At 35.0% G+C, this 19,526-nt stretch overlaps 2 protein-coding genes and 1 pseudogene across 4 annotated transcripts; 2 read left to right on the top strand and 1 right to left on the bottom strand.

The window, feature by feature from the left end:
* Window positions 1-1,714: 1,714 nt before the first annotated feature.
* Window positions 1,715-4,524, bottom strand: LOC129292694 (ABC transporter G family member 25-like; annotated as a pseudogene).
* Window positions 4,525-10,361: 5,837 nt separating this feature from the next.
* LOC129292590 (uncharacterized) lies at window positions 10,362-11,615 on the top strand. Of its 3 annotated transcripts, none has more exons than XM_054930165.1 (3): window positions 10,362-10,710; window positions 10,809-11,330; window positions 11,559-11,615. In XM_054930165.1, exons 1-3 carry the CDS (start codon window positions 10,450-10,452, stop codon window positions 11,586-11,588), a joined length of 813 nt encoding a protein of 270 aa, XP_054786140.1. In that variant the 5' UTR covers window positions 10,362-10,449; the 3' UTR covers window positions 11,589-11,615. The 3 variants fall into 3 exon arrangements, with proteins under 3 accessions (XP_054786140.1, XP_054786142.1, XP_054786139.1); XM_054930167.1 differs by lacking the exon at window positions 11,559-11,615 and having other exon boundaries at window positions 10,809-10,925; window positions 11,001-11,414; XM_054930164.1 differs by lacking the exon at window positions 11,559-11,615 and having other exon boundaries at window positions 10,809-11,414.
* A 176-nt stretch (window positions 11,616-11,791) lies between these two features.
* On the top strand, window positions 11,792-13,233 carry LOC129292225 (uncharacterized). Its single transcript, XM_054929787.1, has 6 exons — window positions 11,792-12,037; window positions 12,116-12,286; window positions 12,358-12,471; window positions 12,555-12,645; window positions 12,751-13,007; window positions 13,080-13,233. The coding sequence occupies exons 1-5, from the start codon at window positions 11,880-11,882 to the stop codon at window positions 12,757-12,759; spliced, it is 543 nt and encodes a 180-aa protein (XP_054785762.1). The 5' UTR covers window positions 11,792-11,879; the 3' UTR covers window positions 12,760-13,007; window positions 13,080-13,233.
* Window positions 13,234-19,526: the final 6,293 nt, after the last annotated feature.

Here is a 19,526-nt window from a genome sequence, read left to right as displayed (position 1 = left end):
CACAAAAAAAAATAATATATTTGTCAAAATATTAAAAAATTAATAATGTATATTTGGATAAATTTCAAAACGCACGACAAATGCTTATGAGTTCACTTGAAAGCTCGTTTGAATTCCTAGAGTTCCAAATTCATTCTTCCATATAAACAATTAGCAAATCTTAAATACAAGTAAAAACTATATTAAGAATTAGAAGCAACGAAATTTTCGTGGAAAGGACATCTATATTATAAAAAAAAATTAATCATCTAATCCTCATAGTTTTAACTCAATTATAAATTAATTTCTAAACTTTAATTTGTTACAATTCACTATTTAATATTCTGACTTGATGATAGCTCAATCTTTGAACTTTTTTTTGTAATTTAGTCCCTATAGTTTCATGATACTTATATTTTAAAAAAATAAAATTATAAAGATTAAAAATATATTAAAATTTATTACTAATAATTTAAATTACAAAATCCTTTTAATCTTTATAAATATTATAAATATTAAAATTTTAATATTTAAGTTATTGAAATTATAAAAACTAAATCGTTAGAAGAAAAATTTAAAAATCAAGTTACAACTGAGTTAAAAATATAAGAACTGAATTACAACAAGTCAAAATTTAAAAAATAAGATACAATTAAGTCAAAATTATAAGGACTAAATAATTAATTTTCTTTAACGACAAGTGTTTTGCCAATTTATCTCTAACAAAATCAAGATGTACAAGATAATTTTTTATTCTTGTACTTCATTCGTATTTTGTTATAGTTCCCTGACTTTTTTTTAGCGTTCTAAGTTCATACATTTTTATTTTTTTTTGATGTTATAAGTCTCTAAATAAATAAAATATAGGGACTTAAAATGTGGAGAAATGAAAATATAAGGACTCAGAATATTGAAAAATGGTATAGGCTTCAATAATAAAGCACAAGCAAAGTGCACGAACTAAAATTTATATTTTTCCTTATCCCGTAGCTTATAAGTTCGTTTTGCTCTACTCTAGCCGCATGAACAACTTGGGACGTTCTCTGCACATATCCCTCCCAAATGCTCGTCATACTCATATATGTCAATTTACAAAAGAAAACCCCATTAAATTTTGCCTGCAGGAAAACAAAAGTGTTATAAATTAGATAATCCATAAATTAACGGAGTAAATGATATAATTAATTATATTCTTTGAGGAAGAAAATGTTTGCAGCTTATCGATCTCCCCTCAATATTGAATCTGAAAGAGATCCATTTGAAATTTGAAGCTCAAATGTATAATTAATGATTCTCTTCATTTCAAATCGATCACTTCCCAATCCTCCAACTATACAGCAGAAAATTTTTCCTCATATATCAGACTGATTGGAATCAACTTGTCAATCCAGCATACTATATATATAAACCATTATTTAAGGAAGATCAGATCAGCCGTGACATCGGATTGATCAAAGGGCTCAAAATAAAGACGAGTAATACCGGCGAAGGAGAGATAGGAGAGGATCCAAATCCACTAAAGCCTGTGGTTGCTTCACTATATAGGTATATGACCCCAAAAATCGATCCGTTTCAGGATACTCACACATATGTATCTCAATAATGTCACTCAAATGCTAGCATTCAAGGGTTTCTTTAACAGTACAGAACCTTCCAAATGTAGCAGCATGTAAAATACACACACACACACACACACACACACAGGCATGCCATGCATCTAAATCTACTTTCAACCCTAGATGCGCTTCAATGCAAGGTAAGCTAATAATGTATAACCCACGAGCACAAGGAATATAGCCCCAGTGCTTGCCAAAGGGCTGATTTGTCCCGCCACATCTTCCACAACAAACTTGGAGCTAGCACTAGCACAGGCACTTTTCCTATTGCACCAACACCACCATGAGCGTGATGATGAGGATCAGAGCAATCCAGAAGATGTGAGATTCTGTTGCCATCCCCATACTGCACACTTATCAGAAGCCTATAACAGTGAAAGATTGTGGATATATACTTAACCCAACCCATACAGAACGGCGCCTTGTGCACATAGTACCCTCCTGTTATCACAAAAGCTAGCATTGTCACTGTTGCTACTGTGGAAGCCTACTTTGCATCCATTATCGCGGCACCTAAAGCAAGCCCGAGTCCTTGACGCACAAGGACGTGCCCTAGGGGCTACCAGCAATGTCAAGAAGAAAGCCAACAAATCTGGCTTTTATCTGCACATCCAGTAAGTCATAGTGAGGAAAACTGTGGGAAAAATGAGCTCCACGGGCAGGTCTCATCCAATTCGACATGTGAAATAGGAAGACAATGTGTACATACCAGAAGCTCCCTCTCTGGTGACGATGGGGAGCTCTTGAGGGAAGACGATGGCAGACTTGAAGCCGGGAAGACGCCCCAGAAGATAGAGATGAAGAAGAGAAGGCCAAGCCTGTCTTGGATGTTGGCATAGTGCGTGAGAGTACCACCAGAGGGAGTCGGCCAATAATGCAAAGTCGAGGACTTCGGAGGCTCAAGAGTGTTGAAGGATTTATGCCTTCTTTCTTTGAGGCTTCTTTGGAGGAGAATGGTGAATTGATTGAGCTAGTTATTGTCTTATAGACATTGTCACCACTATTACTTCGACGATATCCAAGTTCTTGGGAAGAGCAGCTGGTTTTAATCATCATCATCATCAAGTGATGATTGTTTCTTGCTGAACTGTCCTTGCAAGCAGCTTCGACCTTGGGAGCCAGTGTGGTGTGGTATGAATGAACAAGTTGCTGTTTTATGTTTGGCCTATCTCTTTCACTTGCACCATTGACTTGGCAAACATCTGCATAACATTCAATATTAAGATTAATTCATATGTGCGCCTAGAAATTTATTGGCATACTTCAAATTGACATGAATTCACCGTGAAAACGGTTATGAAGAATCCAGTTATGATTATAGCCGTAACTATCAATAAATCTTATCTAACAATTCAAACTAAAATAGTATTTTAAAAGTAGCTTTGTAGAGCAGAGTGAGATCTTCCAGTGATTGTGGTGCTACTGACGACTTCAGCTCGATTGAAACCTTGTTATTAAGTTTCAAGAGTTGAATACACACATACCTCAATTTTTGATACGCTTAATTCTTTCGGTAGGCAGGGGCTTAGATAGACCACAATAATATTCCAGACAAACATTGATGCGTTTCTATACTTAATGATTAGTTTTCTTAACTGTTTAAACTGCACAACCTCAACACTCAATGCACATTCCAATAATAATGGATTTGGATGCTCTCAACAGTTCTCACGAAGGTGAAACGCACTTCTGCAATCACGATATGTTTCAGCTATATCTTACGATTAGTTGCCGTTATTCCCAATAACAACAAACCTGTATATGAAAAATAAGAAGAAACCAAAAAAGGAAGATGAATGACATACCACAAGAGAGATCAAGCAGAAATTGGTGGCCTTCACTGGGAAAGACGGCGTCAATTTGATTGACTTAAAGTAGGGTTGGGGCCTGTAATGTATCCTTCTTTAATACTTATTGTAATGTTTCAAGTTCTCAATTTTATTTTTTATTTTTCTTTAGATCGTTAGATTCTACTTATAATAAGAGACATTTAAATATTTTAAAATCTTAAAATGATGAATATTTATATTTTTTATGATTTTTTGAAAATAAAAGCATATAATTCTAATATTTTTCTTTAAAAAATTATAAAAAATATATATATTTATCATTTTAAGACTTCAAGATATTCAAATGTCTATTTTAGATAGAATTCAATAATTCAAAAAAAAAAAAAAACAAAAAAATTAAAAACTTGAGGCATTATATAGAAAGGCAAATTAGAAGCCCCTGCCCTCAAAGTAGCCCACGGCATCGTTGCCTTTCCTGAAGTACAAGCACTGCCCATCCTACAACAGCAGCACCGTATCGAGCACCACCGTCTTCCCCTTCTGCGCCAGCGACTTTAGAGTGGTCACCACCAGCTGCGCTGCCGTTGAGTCCAGACTCGAAGTCGGTTCATCCAGGATTAACATGCTAGAGTTCATCAGCATCTCGTGCACGATGCTGACGCGCTTCTGCTCGCCCCCAGAGACTCCGCGGACGAAACTGTTGCCTATGCGGTGTTCTCGTATTTCCCCAGACCTAACTTGGAGATCACCGAATCAACCACCGACATCTTCTCCTTCTTTGAGAGACTCGTTGGGAGGTGAAGAAGGGAGCAGAAGACGAAGGTCTCGCAGACGGAGCTGGTTCGGCGGAGAACGGTTTTGGCGAGTTTGGCATTGTTTGAGAGAATAGTGCCAGTGAGGTCGGCTCCTTGGAGTCTGCCAGAGATGGCATTTAGAGGCGTTGATCTTCCACTGTCGGACAAGCCAAGGACAGCCAGAATTTTCCCGGGAGAAGCGATACCCGAGATACCGTGAAAGATAGCTCGCTTTTGTGACGATTTTGTGTCCGAGTTGGATCCTTGGTCAGACGGCGAGAGCATTCGCTTGATGCTTCTCCTTACATTCTTGTTCACAATCCTGGCCCTATAACCCACATCCATGAACTGCATGGTAGGAAGAGGTGACATACATGTGATGCGCACGAAATATTTCACTGGTACAGATCAATGGATTTGGCTTCTCTCTATTTTCTCACCTCTCTCCATTTTCTCTCAACTTCTCATCTCAATTATTATTGAATCTATTTTTAAATAGTTGAGATTTAAAATATAACTAATTTAATTAATATTATACTCAATGAGTAAACCCAAGAATTAAACATTTGGGCATCATATGTGGCTTGAAAATCAAGTTTGGAAGCTAATTATTGAGAGATAAACCTTTAACTTCTCAAAGGTTTAGAAAAATTGAGGAAACCCTATTTTAGATAATTGCTTATTAATTATGTTGTAAAATGAAATGTGATTAAATGTATGCATATTAGTGATTGTGAATGTGTAGCATGCTATGAAATCATGAGATTCTATTTTTCTTCCATTTGAACTAAAGACGCAAACATGATTTTTTTCAAATTAACAATGTGATATTAAAATGAGTAGTTAATGATGGGTATAATAAAGATAATTGTGTTGAGATTGAAAATGATAGATATATGTGGCAAATGTGAGAATAATGATTGATGCTCACTTAGGTAGTATATTATTGTAAGCCTAGCATGTTGATATTAAAATAACGAATGGTGAATTTAGTGAGCATTATACATTGTATGATCAGTTAGTGAGGGTTCGCTTGGGGCAAGGAGTAGTTAAAATTCATATGGTAATTTCAGCTACCTTCTAGTGCACGAGGATATAGCCTTGTCCTATAATTTGTTGAGGAAATGTCCTATAGTTTATCAAGGGACTAGAACCTAATTATCTCCATCAGTTTATCGAGAATGAGAGCTTAGGATATATGATACTCTAGAGATTTTAGAGTGGGGGAAGCTGTGGTCTGAAAGTAAGTCCTGTAATCACTACTACAGAATATATCTTTAGGAGCGGGTATTTAGGAGCGCTTATTTAAAAAGCGCCCCAAAATGTGAATGCAGAATTTACCGGAGCGCTTTTCTAAATAAGCGCTCTTGTATGTCAGGCTTCACAATAAGATAACGCACCTAATTAATATATATAAAATATGATAAAAAATTTAAAAATACCTTCGGGAGCGCTCATACTTAAGCGCTCCGGAAGACAGCAAGAAAACCTTCCTACGAAGCATCTTCCGAAGCGCTTGACGAAGAGCGCTCCGGAACAAGCGCTCGACTAAGAGCGCTCCGGAAGAATCACTCTTCCGGAGCGCTCTACGAAGAGCGCTCCGGAAGAGTCTTCCCACTCTTATATACATCCGTCAGTTTTCTTTTCTCCATTTAGTTTCTTTTATACCTCTCTCTCTTTTATTGCCTCTCATTCCTTCTCTGTGTCACGCCTCTCTCTTTGTTTCTGTGCCGCATTGTCGTCGCTGTCACCGTCCTCCCCTGCATCGCCGTCGCCGCCGCCGTCACTGTCCTCCCCTGCGTCGCCGTCGCCATCCGTCTCCGCATCACCGTCGCCGTCGCTGTCCGATCTCTGCGTCGCGTCGCTGTCTGGTCTCTGCGTCACCGCCGTCGCGCCGTCGCTGCCTGGTCTCTGCGTCGCTGTTGCTACACCTCCATCTGTTCTGCTGTTCCAGATCTGCATCTCTGTTCCAGATCTGTATTGCTGTTGCAGATCACCATCCATCTATTCTGCTGTTTGCTGTTTGCTGTCTGCTGTTTGCTGTTCCAGATTTGCATCTCTGTTTCAGATCTGTATTGCTGTTGCAGATCTGTGCTGCTACTGTACACCGGAGGAAGGGACGCCGTGAAGACCTCCGTTGCCGCTGTGCGTCGCTGCTGTACAGCAGAGGAATCGACGTCGCTTCTGCAGTGAAGACTACACTTTGAAGGTATTTTTTTAATAATTAATTTATATATATTTGAGAATAAATTTTAAATATTTTTTTAATAATAAATATTATAGAAAATATATGAATTGAAGTTATTTATATTAAAATTATGGAGTATTTGTAGTTGATAATTTAGATTAAATTTGAGGAAACTACTTGAACATTTTTATTTTATTTATGATATATACTTTTATGAGAGATTATTGTTATTAATTAAATTACACTTGATTGACAGAATTTAGATACATTATGGTACTAAATTTTTATTTGGATGAATTGATTTATTTAGTTTAGATATATTGTGTTGTGAAATTTGATTGTTTGATCATTTGAGAGATTATTCTTTTAAGGAAGATACTGTTGAATTTTTTTTATAGAAATTTAAGTCTTTTGTTTATTGAATTTTGGTAATCATATTAGTGACATGGATCGTAAGTGGATGTCGGCTAATCGACTATCTAGAGAATATTGGGATGGTGTAGATGAATTCATTGAATTTGCATTTTGTCGTGATCAAGACCCCCGTGGAGTCATATGTCCTTGTTTGAAATGTTGCTATGGAAAAAGAGTAAAGCCAATAGAATTGAAAGATCATTTAATATGTAATGGGATTGATCCAACTTATACTTGTTGGACCATGCATGGGGAGAGAAGGAATAATGCAAGTGATTGGAGGGATAGTGCGAGCTACTCAACATTTGATCGTGATATTGGGATATATGATGTTGACCGTCTTGATGAAATGATTGATGTGATTGAAGAGGATCTTAGAGACTGTCCTGAGATGTTTGAGAGATTGAAGAGTGATGCTGATAAACCATTATACCCCGGTTGTAAAAAATTCACAAAACTATCAGTTATTTTGAAACTATACAACCTAAAAGCAGCGAATGGATGGAGCGATAAGAGTTTCACGGATTTGCTTGAACTCTTATATGAAATGTTACCTGAGTACAACGAGCTTCCACCTAATACTTACGAAGCTAAAAAAGTGCTCTGTTCTATTGGGATGAGCTATGAGAAGATACATGCATGTCCAAATGATTGTGTCCTCTTTCAGAAAGAGTATTCAACCTTAGATAAGTGTCCAAAATGTGATGCATCACGGTACAAAAGAAATGGATGTAGCCCAGCGAAGGCATTGTGGTATTTTCCAATCATACCAAGATTTAGACGCCTATATAGCATTGCAGAAGATGCTAAACACTTAACATGGCATGCTAATGAGAGAATTAAGGATGGCAAGCTACGGCACCCTGCAGATTCTCCTCAATGGAAAAAGTTTGATCTTATATACCCTGAGTTTGGGGTTGAAGATAGAAACTTACGCCTTGCACTAGCCACTGACGGAATGAACCCACATGGCATGCAAAGTAGTACTCATAGTACATGGCCGGTTATTTTGATGATCTACAATCTCGCTCCAGCATTGTGCATGAAGCGCAAATTTATGATGCTGTCATTGTTGATTTCTGGGCCTCGACAACCAGGAAATGATATAGATGTGTACTTAGCTCCTCTGATTGAAGATCTGAAGATTTTATGGGAGACAGGTGTGGAAGTTTATGATGGGTATAGAGAAGAACATTTCATCCTGCGAGCAATGTTGTTTGGCACCATAAATGACTTTCCTGCCTATGGCAATTTATCAGGATACAGTATCAAAGGACGAGATGCATGTCCAGTATGTGAGGAGCACACATGTTCAGTGCGGTTGGAACATTGTAGGAAGAATGTCTTTATTGGTCATCGACGATTTTTGCCGCAAACACATCATTACCGACGACTAAAGAAGGCCTTTAATGGCCACCCGGAGAAGGGTAGAGTTCCCATGCCATTAACTGGTGAGCAGCTTTTTGAAAAGGTCAAAGATTTAAATATTGAATTTGGAAAACCATTTGCAAGTAAGATTGTTAAGAATGGTTGGAAAAAGAAGTCCATATTCTTTGAGCTACCATACTGGAAGACCCTAGATGTTAGGCATTTCCTGGATGCAATGCACATCGAAAAGAATGTCTGCGATAGTCTTGTTGGCACATTACTCCACATTTCAGGAAAGAGTAAAGATGGAATTAATGCAAGGATGGATTTGATTAGCATGGGGTTAAGAGAAGAGTTGGCACCAGAGAGGAAGGAAAAACACACTTTTTTACCTCCAGCAGCTCACACCTTGTCTAGAAAAGAAAAATTAGCTTTCTGTGAATTCTTGCATGAAGTTAAAGTGCCAGAAGGATATTCTTCAAATGTAAGTAGCCTCGTATCCATGAAAGACCTCAAACTAGTAGGTCTCAAGACTCATGATTGTCATGTCATCATGGAAAATTTATTGCCGGTTGGTATACGATCCATTTTGCCGAAGAAGGTGCGAGCCACGATTACTAGATTTTGTTTCTTCTTTAAGGCAATTTGTAGCAAGGTGATTGACCCAGAAAAATTGCCAAAGCTAGAACATGAAATAGCTAAGATTTTAAGCGAGCTGGAAATGTATTTTCCGCCTTCGTTCTTCGACATCATGGTTCATTTATCATTTCACTTAGTTAGAGAGATAAAGTTGTGTGGCCCCGCTTATTTGAGATGGATGTACCCAGTAGAGCGTTACTTGAAAGTATTAAAAGGATATGTAAAAAATCGAAGTCGGCCTGAGGGGTGTATTGTTGAGAGGTACATCATGGAAGAAGCAGTTGAATTATGTACTGGATATCTCTCTAATGTGGATGCCATTGGGTTGCCAAAGTACACAAAAGACACCACAGGTGAACAGGGTGGAATCATTGGGAAGAAACTCATTAGCATAGACAAGACACAATGGGAGCAAGTTCACTTGTATGTTTTACACAACACTGAGGAAGTTCAACCATATATCAACGAACACAAGGCAATAGTTAAGAGTCAGAATAAAGGTAAAAATGAAACATGGCTAGCAACATATCACAACCGGCACTTTATATATTGGTTTAGATCTCGCATCTCTGAGGAGTCTCACCCATCAGAAAGGTTGAGGTTTTTGGCTAGGGGTCCTGGATTTGAAGTATTTTCTTATACAGGTTATGTAATTAATGACTTTACATTTTATACAAAAAGTCAAGATGCTCGGAGCACTATGCAGAATAGTGGTGTAACGCTTAAAGCTCAATCAATGCATGTCTCTAGTTTTAAAGACAAGAATCCAATCTATGCAATGATGTCATATTTTGGGATTATAGAGCACATTTGGGAATTGGATTATATCAAGTTTCGTGAACCTGTCTTTTGTTGCACGTGGGTTGACAATAAAAACGGCTTTCGAATTGACGAGTTAGGTTTTATTCAAGTAGATCTTAATAAGGTGGCTCATAAAGATGAACCATTCATTTTGGCATCACAAGCTCGACAAGTGTTTTATGTGTCAGATCCAGCGCATAAAAATTGGTCGATTGTTCTTTTAACAAATAAAATAGTGGGTAATGAGGAGGATGAAGATTTCAATGTTGAGGATGACCCTTTCATGGGAACATCACGGACATTTGATGTTTCAACTGGGGATAATGCCTTCTATATTAGAGAAGATCACGCGGAAGGGATTTGGATTGATGAGGGATATGTAGAACACACAAAAGAAAAAACAAAAAAAAAGAAAAAATAAATTTTAACACTTGTAAGTTCTTTATTTAAATTTTCTTTTAATTGTTAAAAATTTATTTTTAGTTAAATTTTTTTTTGTTGTTAAAAATTTACATTTTTCCTTTCAGATATATGGCTACCCCACCTGAGAACAGTGGTGATGCTCCACCCACTGAAGAAGAAGCATTCAAGGAGGTTAAACGGGGTAAAACTGTTATGAAAGCAGTAATACGGGCTCGAGCAGCTGGTCGTAAATTACCAGTAAATTGGAATGATAGGGGCCAATTAGTTAAGTCTCCTCAGTTGGCCAGTTACATAGGGGTCTTAGCTCGTCATTATGTTCCTGTTGCATTGCAGACTGGAGAAAGAAAAATGACCCACAGCTTGAAGAAGCAAAAAATAATATATGGGAAGATTTGTGTATATCTTTTGACCTGGATGAGAGTCATAGGCATTATATCATGAGAAAAGCAGCATATGCTCATAGAAAGTTTCGAGCTACCCTCACAACATATCATCTAAAAGATGCAAATGAAGAATTCAATCCTCATCCTCCTAAAATGTATCCAGAGATCCAGCAAGAGCATTGGGATGAATTTATTAAAATGCGCCAACAGCCTGAATTTCAACAGATCAGCCAGGTCAATCGCTCTAGAGCCGCAAGTACTCCTTTTCAATATAGAGCAGGAAGAAAGAGCTATCCAGATATTGAACATAGTTTGGTGAGTTTCAATTAATATCGTCTGTTGATATTACTTATATATATATATATATATATAAGGAAATGTTTTTTAATTATTCTAATATCTTCTTTAAATAGAGGGAAGAAGTTGGACCTAATGCTCCAATTTCTCGAGCTCTTGTTTGGAAGACTGCTCGAGAAGATAAAGAAGGCAAATTACCTGATGAACGCACTCGAAAAGTCTGGGAGGATTGTGTGAGTATTAATATTTTAGTGTATTACTTTATTTACATTATTTACTTAATAATTAGTTTACAATTTGTTCAACAGGAAGCATTATCACAATCAATATCACAAGATGATGTGGGGGAGCATGTGGATGTCCTTGGTAGGGCATTGGGAGCTCCAGAGGTCTCTGGTCGTGTTAGAGGAGTTGGATTTGGCATTTCTCAGGGCACCTACTTTGGACGTCGGTCTAAAATTTTTACTGAAGATGATTTTAATGCAAGGATGGCAGAAATGGAGGCGAGAATGGAAAAAAAATTTCAAGCTCAAATGGAAAAGAGATTTGAGCAAATGATTGGAGTTATAAATATGCCACAAGGTAGCCCCAGTGATAAAGATAGTTGCTCCTTCCATACTAAAGAAGACTTTCCTAAGGTTATAATTTTTCTTTCTATTATCTTCTCTTTATTCACAAATTATGTTTCACATTTTTTTAAGATATTAATTTTTAATTTTTAGGGCGAGTCTCAATGTCAATTATGGTTAGAATCACCACATTGTCGTGTTGTGGCAATCGGATCTGTGTATAATGATAATAGTGTTACTATACACTCCAGACCATTGCTGCTGATCACTTAAAGGTGACTATAACTATTCCAATAGAAAATGATGCTGAGTTGCCAGTGCAAATAGAAGATGAGGATATATTCACGATTTTTGATGCCGTTGGAACTTATGTGGCTTGGCCTTCAAAGCTCATTAAGTTACAGGTATAATAATTGATGGTTCTTTAAAATCATTCATGTTTTCTTACGGCCTTACCAATCCATTTTACATCTTGTAGTCCTCAAAATTTAAAGAAGTTGTAAAAAGCCAATCAAAGCGAAAGAAAAGCCATCGAAAGGATCTACCTCTGTGACTAAGGCAAGGAAGACCAGCACAGAATCTACTCAGTTGAAATATCCTCATCAAAATGCACTTGAAATGATTATGCGGACAACATTGAAAAATGAGATTCGTGAAGTAGAATTTGAAAAGGAGATTTATGGTGAAATAATTAGCGAAAAATTAGCAGCTGAAAATATTAACGAGATTCTGACCAAGGATTGGCTACAAACAACACAAATTAGTTTATACATCAGGTACTTTCTCAATTTTATTACTTATTGTGGTATTTATTTAATTTTAGTTGTGAATGATTCTATTTTTTTTCATTTTAGGTACTTATATCATACTTTTGTGGTGCCGGGCTCATTGATAACAAAATTTTCATTTATTAGCCCGCACAACACTAGTACCTACAGTGTTGAGTACCATTCTCAAAAGATTACTGATGCATTCAAAGTCAAAGGCAAAAGAAACATGTTATTTTTAGCTCCTCACAATCCAGGGTAAATTGTTATTATTGTTTATTTTTAACTTTAGTTGATATTTTAGTTAATGAACTATTTTATTTTTTCAGGCAACATTGGGTGCTTGTTTGTATCAATCCATTCGTCCCTGTGATTTATTATCTTGATTCATTAAGAGATAGTGACTTTAAGAACTACAAATCTATGAGGATATTATTTAATCAGTAAGTTTTTAGTTCTATATTCTTTATATATGTTTATTATAATAATTAATTTTTACTTGGTATGCTTAATCATTATATAATAGGGCTGTAGCACGTTATCGAGGAGGTGAAGGTCTCCCTCCAAACACCGAAAGACCTGATCCTGTTGAGTTTTATTCTTGGAAAAGAATAAAGGTTTGTATTATTTTCTTAATAAAACAAGTTGGTACATATCTAAATGATTGTTTGATTGATATTTTATGTTTGTTATTCTGAATATGTTGTTCTGGATTGATGTAGAATTTTTGAAAAATTCTGGAACTTCCAAGTTATAGGGGAGACTCTGCCGGATTTTCGACAGCAAATACTTGTATCATATATATAACTTCATCACTGAAGTATTTTAAATTAAGTTAGAATTTATTTCTACCATATAAATGACATCTTTTATTGTTTTATAGGTACCTACACAATTACAAGGTTGGGAGTGTGGATACTATGTTATGAAGTTTATGAGAGAAGTAATCACACAACAAGAGTTGATCATTCCTGAAAATGTAAGTCAAAAGCTTTGAAATTAAGTTAATATAATATTAATTACTTATATATTGCTTTCATATCTTGTGTAGTATTTTGTTGGAGCAAGATATTCGCATTTTACTATGGAGCAAATAGAAGATTTAGTTGAAGAATGGTCAGAATATATTATTGGCTGTTTGTGATAGGAAGTTAGATTTCAATATTAAAAAAATAACAATAGTTTCATTTGTTAGGCTTGTTAGAAATTAAACTAGGTTAGTTGGAAAATTGAAATTGTTGTATCAGTTTCAAATTTTTTTCTTGTATATAAAATTTTTATGTTGATATTATTTTTAAATTAGTTTTTGATATTATATTTGCCATTATTAAAGATATTTAAAAGGAGAAATTTAAAAAATTTAATTTAAAAAAAATAAATATAATATACGGGAGCGCTCATTTGAAGAGCGCTCCTGTAAAGAAACTTACGGGAGCGCTCTTTTAAAGAGCGCTCCGGTAAGTTCAATACAGGAGCGCTCTTGTAAAGAGCGCTCTGGTAAGGTTACATACGGGAGCGCTCCTATAGAGAGCGCTCCGGTATGCATCAGCTCTTACATAAAGCGCTCCCATACATGACGCGCTATTACGGGAGCGCTTTTCTAAAAGCGCTCCTGTATCGCTTACATACAGGAGCGCTTAAAAAAAGCGCTCCTGTAAATTTCGGAGCGCTTGATACGGGAGCGCTTCAAAAGTGCTCCCTAAGGTTAAAAAAAAGCGCTCCTGTAAGCTTATTTTGTAGTAGTGAATCTTTGACTGGGTCATTCCTTACAATTGGTGAGTTTGGATAATCCAGTCATATGAACAAAGGCCTATTTGATGTTATAGCCTATGGTTATAGTTGGAGGAAATAAAGAGGATATAAGCATGGTTTGATCATGCATATGTAATTATATGACGTGTCACATGATTTTTTAAGTTTGTGGCAAGTCTTGTTAATGAATTGGGTCATTGTCACATGTCTGTGTATCTTGTGACAATATACCATGTGTTTAAGATGAGAACAAGTTAATTGAAAAATAATAATTTTTGTTACAAGTGTTAGTATGTATTTTGAGAAAATCAACGTCATTCTCATGTATTTGTTTAGTTAATATGTAACTGTATAGAATAAGCTTACTTTGATTATTGAGTGGTTAGACTCACCTCTTTTCTTTAACATTTTATAGGCTCTAGCTTTGGTGCAAAAAGGAAAAGAGCTCTGGAGGCTTAGGAATTTGAATATTCCTAGTGTAATGCCTCTATGACTTATTTATTTTGTGTAATACACTAAATATTGATGAATTTTGTTTACAATTGCACTATATAGTTATTTATGATATATGGAGTGTATTTTAGACCTTGAGATATTGTTGATGATAAGTTGCAAATGTTGATAGAGCCAAAATACTAGTATAAGTGTAATAAAGTTATTTTGAACAGGATATAGATTATTTTGATAAAACACAATGCTAAAACCTCCCTCTTTTTTAGGTAAAAAGGGGCTGAGGGGTAAAAATATGATATAGTGGTATATATATGCATGTGGTGTGTTATACTATTGAACATGATCTAGGTATTAAGAATATTTTTTGGACATTTATGTGGTTTTGGACACCTTTTTTATTGAAAAAGTTGTGAAAAGTTGCAAAAATATATTTGGGTGCTTAACTTCTTAGTATGAGTTGATTTGGAAGGGACAACTCTGCCATTAGGTAGCTAATGAAAAGATCTTTTCTTAGACACCTAAATCATCTCATTCAAATGTCGGACGAAGAAATGAGGCACATAGAAAATTGCCCAAGTTTGCTATCAAAATGATAGCATAGCTTGCTATCAAATGTGTGACACGGTATGGTGTATGGCGCTTGCGTCATAACGCATGGCACAAAGAGTGACAAGCCACGGTGCATGGTGCATGAGCTACAGTGCACTGCTCTGTTTTTAACAACTTGAAATTTTTCAATTGTTTTCAACTCTTTTCACTCTTTTGAGGTATCACATTCTTCCGTAACATGATTTTACTTTGACTACAGGTTTAATGACTAGATTTTGTCTTATTTTAAATGATGAAAGCTTGGGATCCCGTTATTGTGAATTTCAAACTTGATTATCTCTTTATGGGTTAATCTCTTGATTATCTTAAATTATGATTTTAATCGTGTTTAGATTAGGAGATTTCATAGTATTCATGATTAATCCTTCCCTATTGAAGAGAGTCAATAAGATGTTGTAACTTTCCATCTTTAATCCTTTCATGTGTATGCCACGTTAAATTTTTTGTATCTTCTTTGCTAATATATAATTTTCTAAATCTATGCACAACAAGAAAATACCATGATGCCTTCTCCCGACTCTTCTTGCTATCTTTGAAGCATGATGCTTTACATTTGGGATACTCAATTAATGATTCATATTCATTTCTAAGCAATATGCAATCATTTGGGCAAGCATGAATTTTCTCATATCTCATGCCAATAGCACATAACATTTATTTTGCTTGATATGTGTTAATAAGAAGCTTGTTCACTTTAGGTAGGTCCACTTTAAGAAGTGTAAGCAATTCCCTAAAGCTCTTATCACTCCATCCACTGCTCGCTTTCAAGTTGTACAAACTCAACACTCCTAACAACAATGTGAGATCAGTATAACCACTATACAAAGGCTTTTTTGCATTACTTTTTAACCTTTCAAGTATTTTAGGACAATCCTTTAGTTCCTATTCAATTGTTGCTTGGTCATCTCTTCAAGGTAGTCTTCCTCATCAACCTTATATGTACTTGTATCAAAATCATATCACATGCGGCTCTTGCCACACCCCCAACTTGCATCCTTTACCTCTTCATGCTTGCACCAACATTTATAACTCTGATCAATTTCATAACACATTAAATGATCTTTCAATTCAGACACATAAATCCATTTCATCAGACAATATTTTACACAAGAACACACAATACTAGTATGATTGTTTGTGTACTCAAGTGTAAACTTAATAAACTCTTTCACCCTATTTAAGTATTCCTTCATTAATCGATTGGAAGGTATCCATTCCTTGTCCATCTTCCAAATTTAGAAAGAATCATTTTGAGAAAAAAAAATATGATTAGTGACTTACTAATATTGGGTCTTCATCAAACTTCAATCATGAGTCACATGCTTTTATATATAATTCTTCTTTAAACTTTATTGACTATAAATACTTAAACTAAATTCAAGAACTTAGTTTCAGTAAAAATTTGACTACTAATAAGTACTAAAATCATGAAGTTTTATTACTATATTCTAATTCAATCCTACTTAATTAGGATAACAACCAAGTTCACAAAAACATAATTTCAAACATATGAAACATAAGTAATAAAGCCACAAATTTTGTTACTATCTAACAAAATTTCAGTAGCATAACAACTTATAATTAAAAGTTGCTTGGGCATTTTACCCTCTCTTTATATTAAATTCAATCCTTGTATAGTTTAATCAAACTTAATTTAACAGTAACAACTCAATTTCTATAATGTCAACTAGAGAAATAAATGTCAACTATTTTTATTCTTTTGTTTGATGGTTAAGACAAACAACCACTAAACAAGTAGTGTCATGTGCATAAGCATGCATTTTTCCATCATATTTAGGCTTGGAAAATGTGTTTGAATCTAAATATTCATCATATCAAATGAAAGGGTCCACATAAAAATTATTAAAAATGAAATAGAAATGGGCTTAAGAGGCATTGATAAGTAGACAGCACGTCTGAATGGGCTCAAAGTTCTCATGTATCAGTTTGTTCTTGGGTTGATTTAATTGTGTGCCAAGCATATTATATCTCTAAGTCTCTTATTGCTATTAAACCCAAAAAAGGTCTCTACAAAATAATCCAGCCTTTCATTATTAAACAAAGCATGATCCCTTAAAAGCCTTTCTTGTGAAGGTAAGCTTTTGACATACTTTTCATGAGGAAAAAAATAATGGAATTTATAATGTGAATGCAAGGCAAAACAAAGAAAAGTAAAGCATCATCTAAGCTCCTCCCACATCATTTAAGTTCATGACTTTATGGTCACCACAATGGCAGCAACAAACAGGAACACATGCTCAAGTAATTTTCAATTTTTTAGAGACATTCTATTGAGCACCTTGTGTGTATCCATGGAACCAAGAGCAAATAATATGAATGTGCTTCTATTGAGCACTAAGCTATTGAAGACAATGATCTATGCAAAGCAAGTAATCTAGTATAAGAATCAATCATAAACCATAGTTACCACAATCATTAATTCGAACCTCAACCTTGAACAAAAAGCGAGAATCAACAACTTGAACACATTTGGGAACTTCTTCGATCAATGTAGAACAAAACAAAGTCAACGTGCTCAAACGGATTCCACCAAGCTAAAATAATGGAACACCTTTGAGAAAGCAACCAACCTTTGATCCTTCACAAAGCAGCAGCTCAATCACTTTTGAAAGCTCTAATTCGGGAGATGATTTTGTGCTCGAACAAGCTCAGCACGAGGAACAATGAGATATCTAAAGATCAATGCCTCTAGAGGAGACAAAATTGTAGAGATATTGGATGCAGAAGAAATTTTAGCGAGACTCATTTTGGGTATATCTCATTCAGCTATCAGAAGTAGTGCAACGAGCTAGAATGAGATCTAATTTAAAATTATATAAGTTTGATAGTTTTACACTATAATTGTCAAATATTGTTTCACTATATTTGATGGTTCAGTCTAAAATTGTCAAACTTACAAAATGAAGCTTTTGAAAAATAAATAATTTAAATATTATAGGTTTTGATGGTAATCGTTAAATATATGTATTTTATATTTGATGGTTTTTAATCTAACAGTCAAATATTCTTTTGCTCATTTTCTGCATTCCCTTATTCAACAGATTTTCTCATAACTGTTAGATATATATATATATATATATGTATGTATGTATGTATGTATGTATGTATGTATTAAATATTTTAAAATCTGTAGTAGTGTTCAAAATTTGGTTAGGAAAGAAGTGGAGATACGTACCTTGAGAGTGACTGGGAAAGAGGAAGAGAATGAAAGAGGGAGGTGAGGAGGGAAACAGTTTGGTGGGAGATGATGGCGCGTCCATTATTTGGTTCTCAACTTCAACTTCTCATGTCTTCCATTATTTTTCTGTTGGCGCCGATTGCGGTAAAAGGGAATTTAGTAGTGAATGAAACAAGGAGGAAAACAAGGAACGGAAGGGGTACGAAGCTCACCACAGACAAGGCATATCCCAAATTTGAAGAGTATTTATAGATCATTTGCCAAGATCCTCAAGAAAAGGTGGGAGCTTACTAGGGTCAATGCATGCCCTGGGCTTAAATAGCACTTGCATAAGTATTCACAAATTGCCCACCAAAGTCCTCACATCAGCGATGAAATTTAACTTTACAACTTTGTGAGTTATGAGTCAAATTTTTATTAACTGAACTAGCTTATTGGTTGCAACTTCTAGCTTTAGTTACTTTGTAATAGCATGTGATTGAATTTTTCTATTATTGTTATAAGGATTTTATTGGTAAGTATAACATGCATGTCCTAATATATTTATTAAGTAACGTGCATGTCCTATTATATTTGTAAGTACACTTTAAAGCTGTGAAAATTGTTTCCATATTGACTCGAGACAAAAATCAAGGGCTTGCCAAATATCCAATCGAGTTGAGCCCAGTTGGAACCTCAAGTCGTTCATGGCATATACTTTTCCTCCCTCATCGCTCAAGAGCCCCCTCATATCTTGCATTTTTAGTTCAAAGCAAGTTTTTCTTAAATTCGTTGAGTTGATATGAGTTCTGCTAATAAAAAGATAATGAATATATACATTTTAAACAATATATACTAAGCTACTGAAAATTAGACTGATTATTAAATCAATCGACGTAGTAATTTAAGGGTTAGTGTTCTAACCAAGGGTCAAACCGGTCACGGTTAAAATAATATAATATAATTAAATATATAAAAATATTCATATAAAAGACAGTAATATTTAAATAAAAGTCTTTAATTCTTGAGTAAATAAAAAATTTATCCATAAAATCTTATATATTTCTTATAGAAACAATAGTTATAAGTTTTTGACAATAATAGAACACAATAGCATTAAAATTATTAATTAAGAAATTTATATTTGATTTAGGGTTGAATATTCAGAAGAAGAAAGGAAAAAACAAAGAAAAATAAAAATAATAAAATCTGACTTAAATGAACCCATTAACCTATTGGGTTGGTTGGGTTTGATTGGATTGATATTGGGTCAAAGATGACTGATTTTTTCAATCAACTGAATCAGCTAGGTGATTAATGAGTCAACTAAACTGGGACAGCCTAGGTTTACAAACAATGATATATACACTCCTTTCAATTTGACATTTTTTGTGGAGATTTTGATGCCACCATCTGAGGAAGGGAAAACTGCATGGCCATGCTGTTTTGGAGCCTTGTTCTAATGCAGTATCGTAAATATGACGCACTAATCAACGTGGATACTAT

This window comes from Prosopis cineraria, unplaced genomic scaffold, assembly GCF_029017545.1.
Source record: "Prosopis cineraria cultivar Desert tree isolate PC_DT_omini unplaced genomic scaffold, ASM2901754v1 PC14, whole genome shotgun sequence".
NCBI lineage: Eukaryota > Viridiplantae > Streptophyta > Magnoliopsida > Fabales > Fabaceae > Prosopis > Prosopis cineraria.
Note: the sequence above shows the minus strand (reverse complement) of the source record. Positions and strands in the feature narration are given on the sequence as shown.

Coding starts and splice junctions, on each gene's coding strand:
- LOC129292590 (XM_054930164.1), top strand. CDS start 10,450: ATGAGAAAAGCAGCATATGCTCATAGAAAGTTTCGAGCTACCCTCACA. Junction 10,711..10,808: donor CAGATATTGAACATAGTTTG/GTGAGTTTCAAT, acceptor TTCTTTAAATAG/AGGGAAGAAGTTGGACCTAA.
- LOC129292225 (XM_054929787.1), top strand. CDS start 11,880: ATGATTATGCGGACAACATTGAAAAATGAGATTCGTGAAGTAGAATTT. Junction 12,287..12,357: donor TTAGCTCCTCACAATCCAGG/GTAAATTGTTAT, acceptor TTATTTTTTCAG/GCAACATTGGGTGCTTGTTT. Junction 12,472..12,554: donor ATGAGGATATTATTTAATCA/GTAAGTTTTTAG, acceptor ATTATATAATAG/GGCTGTAGCACGTTATCGAG.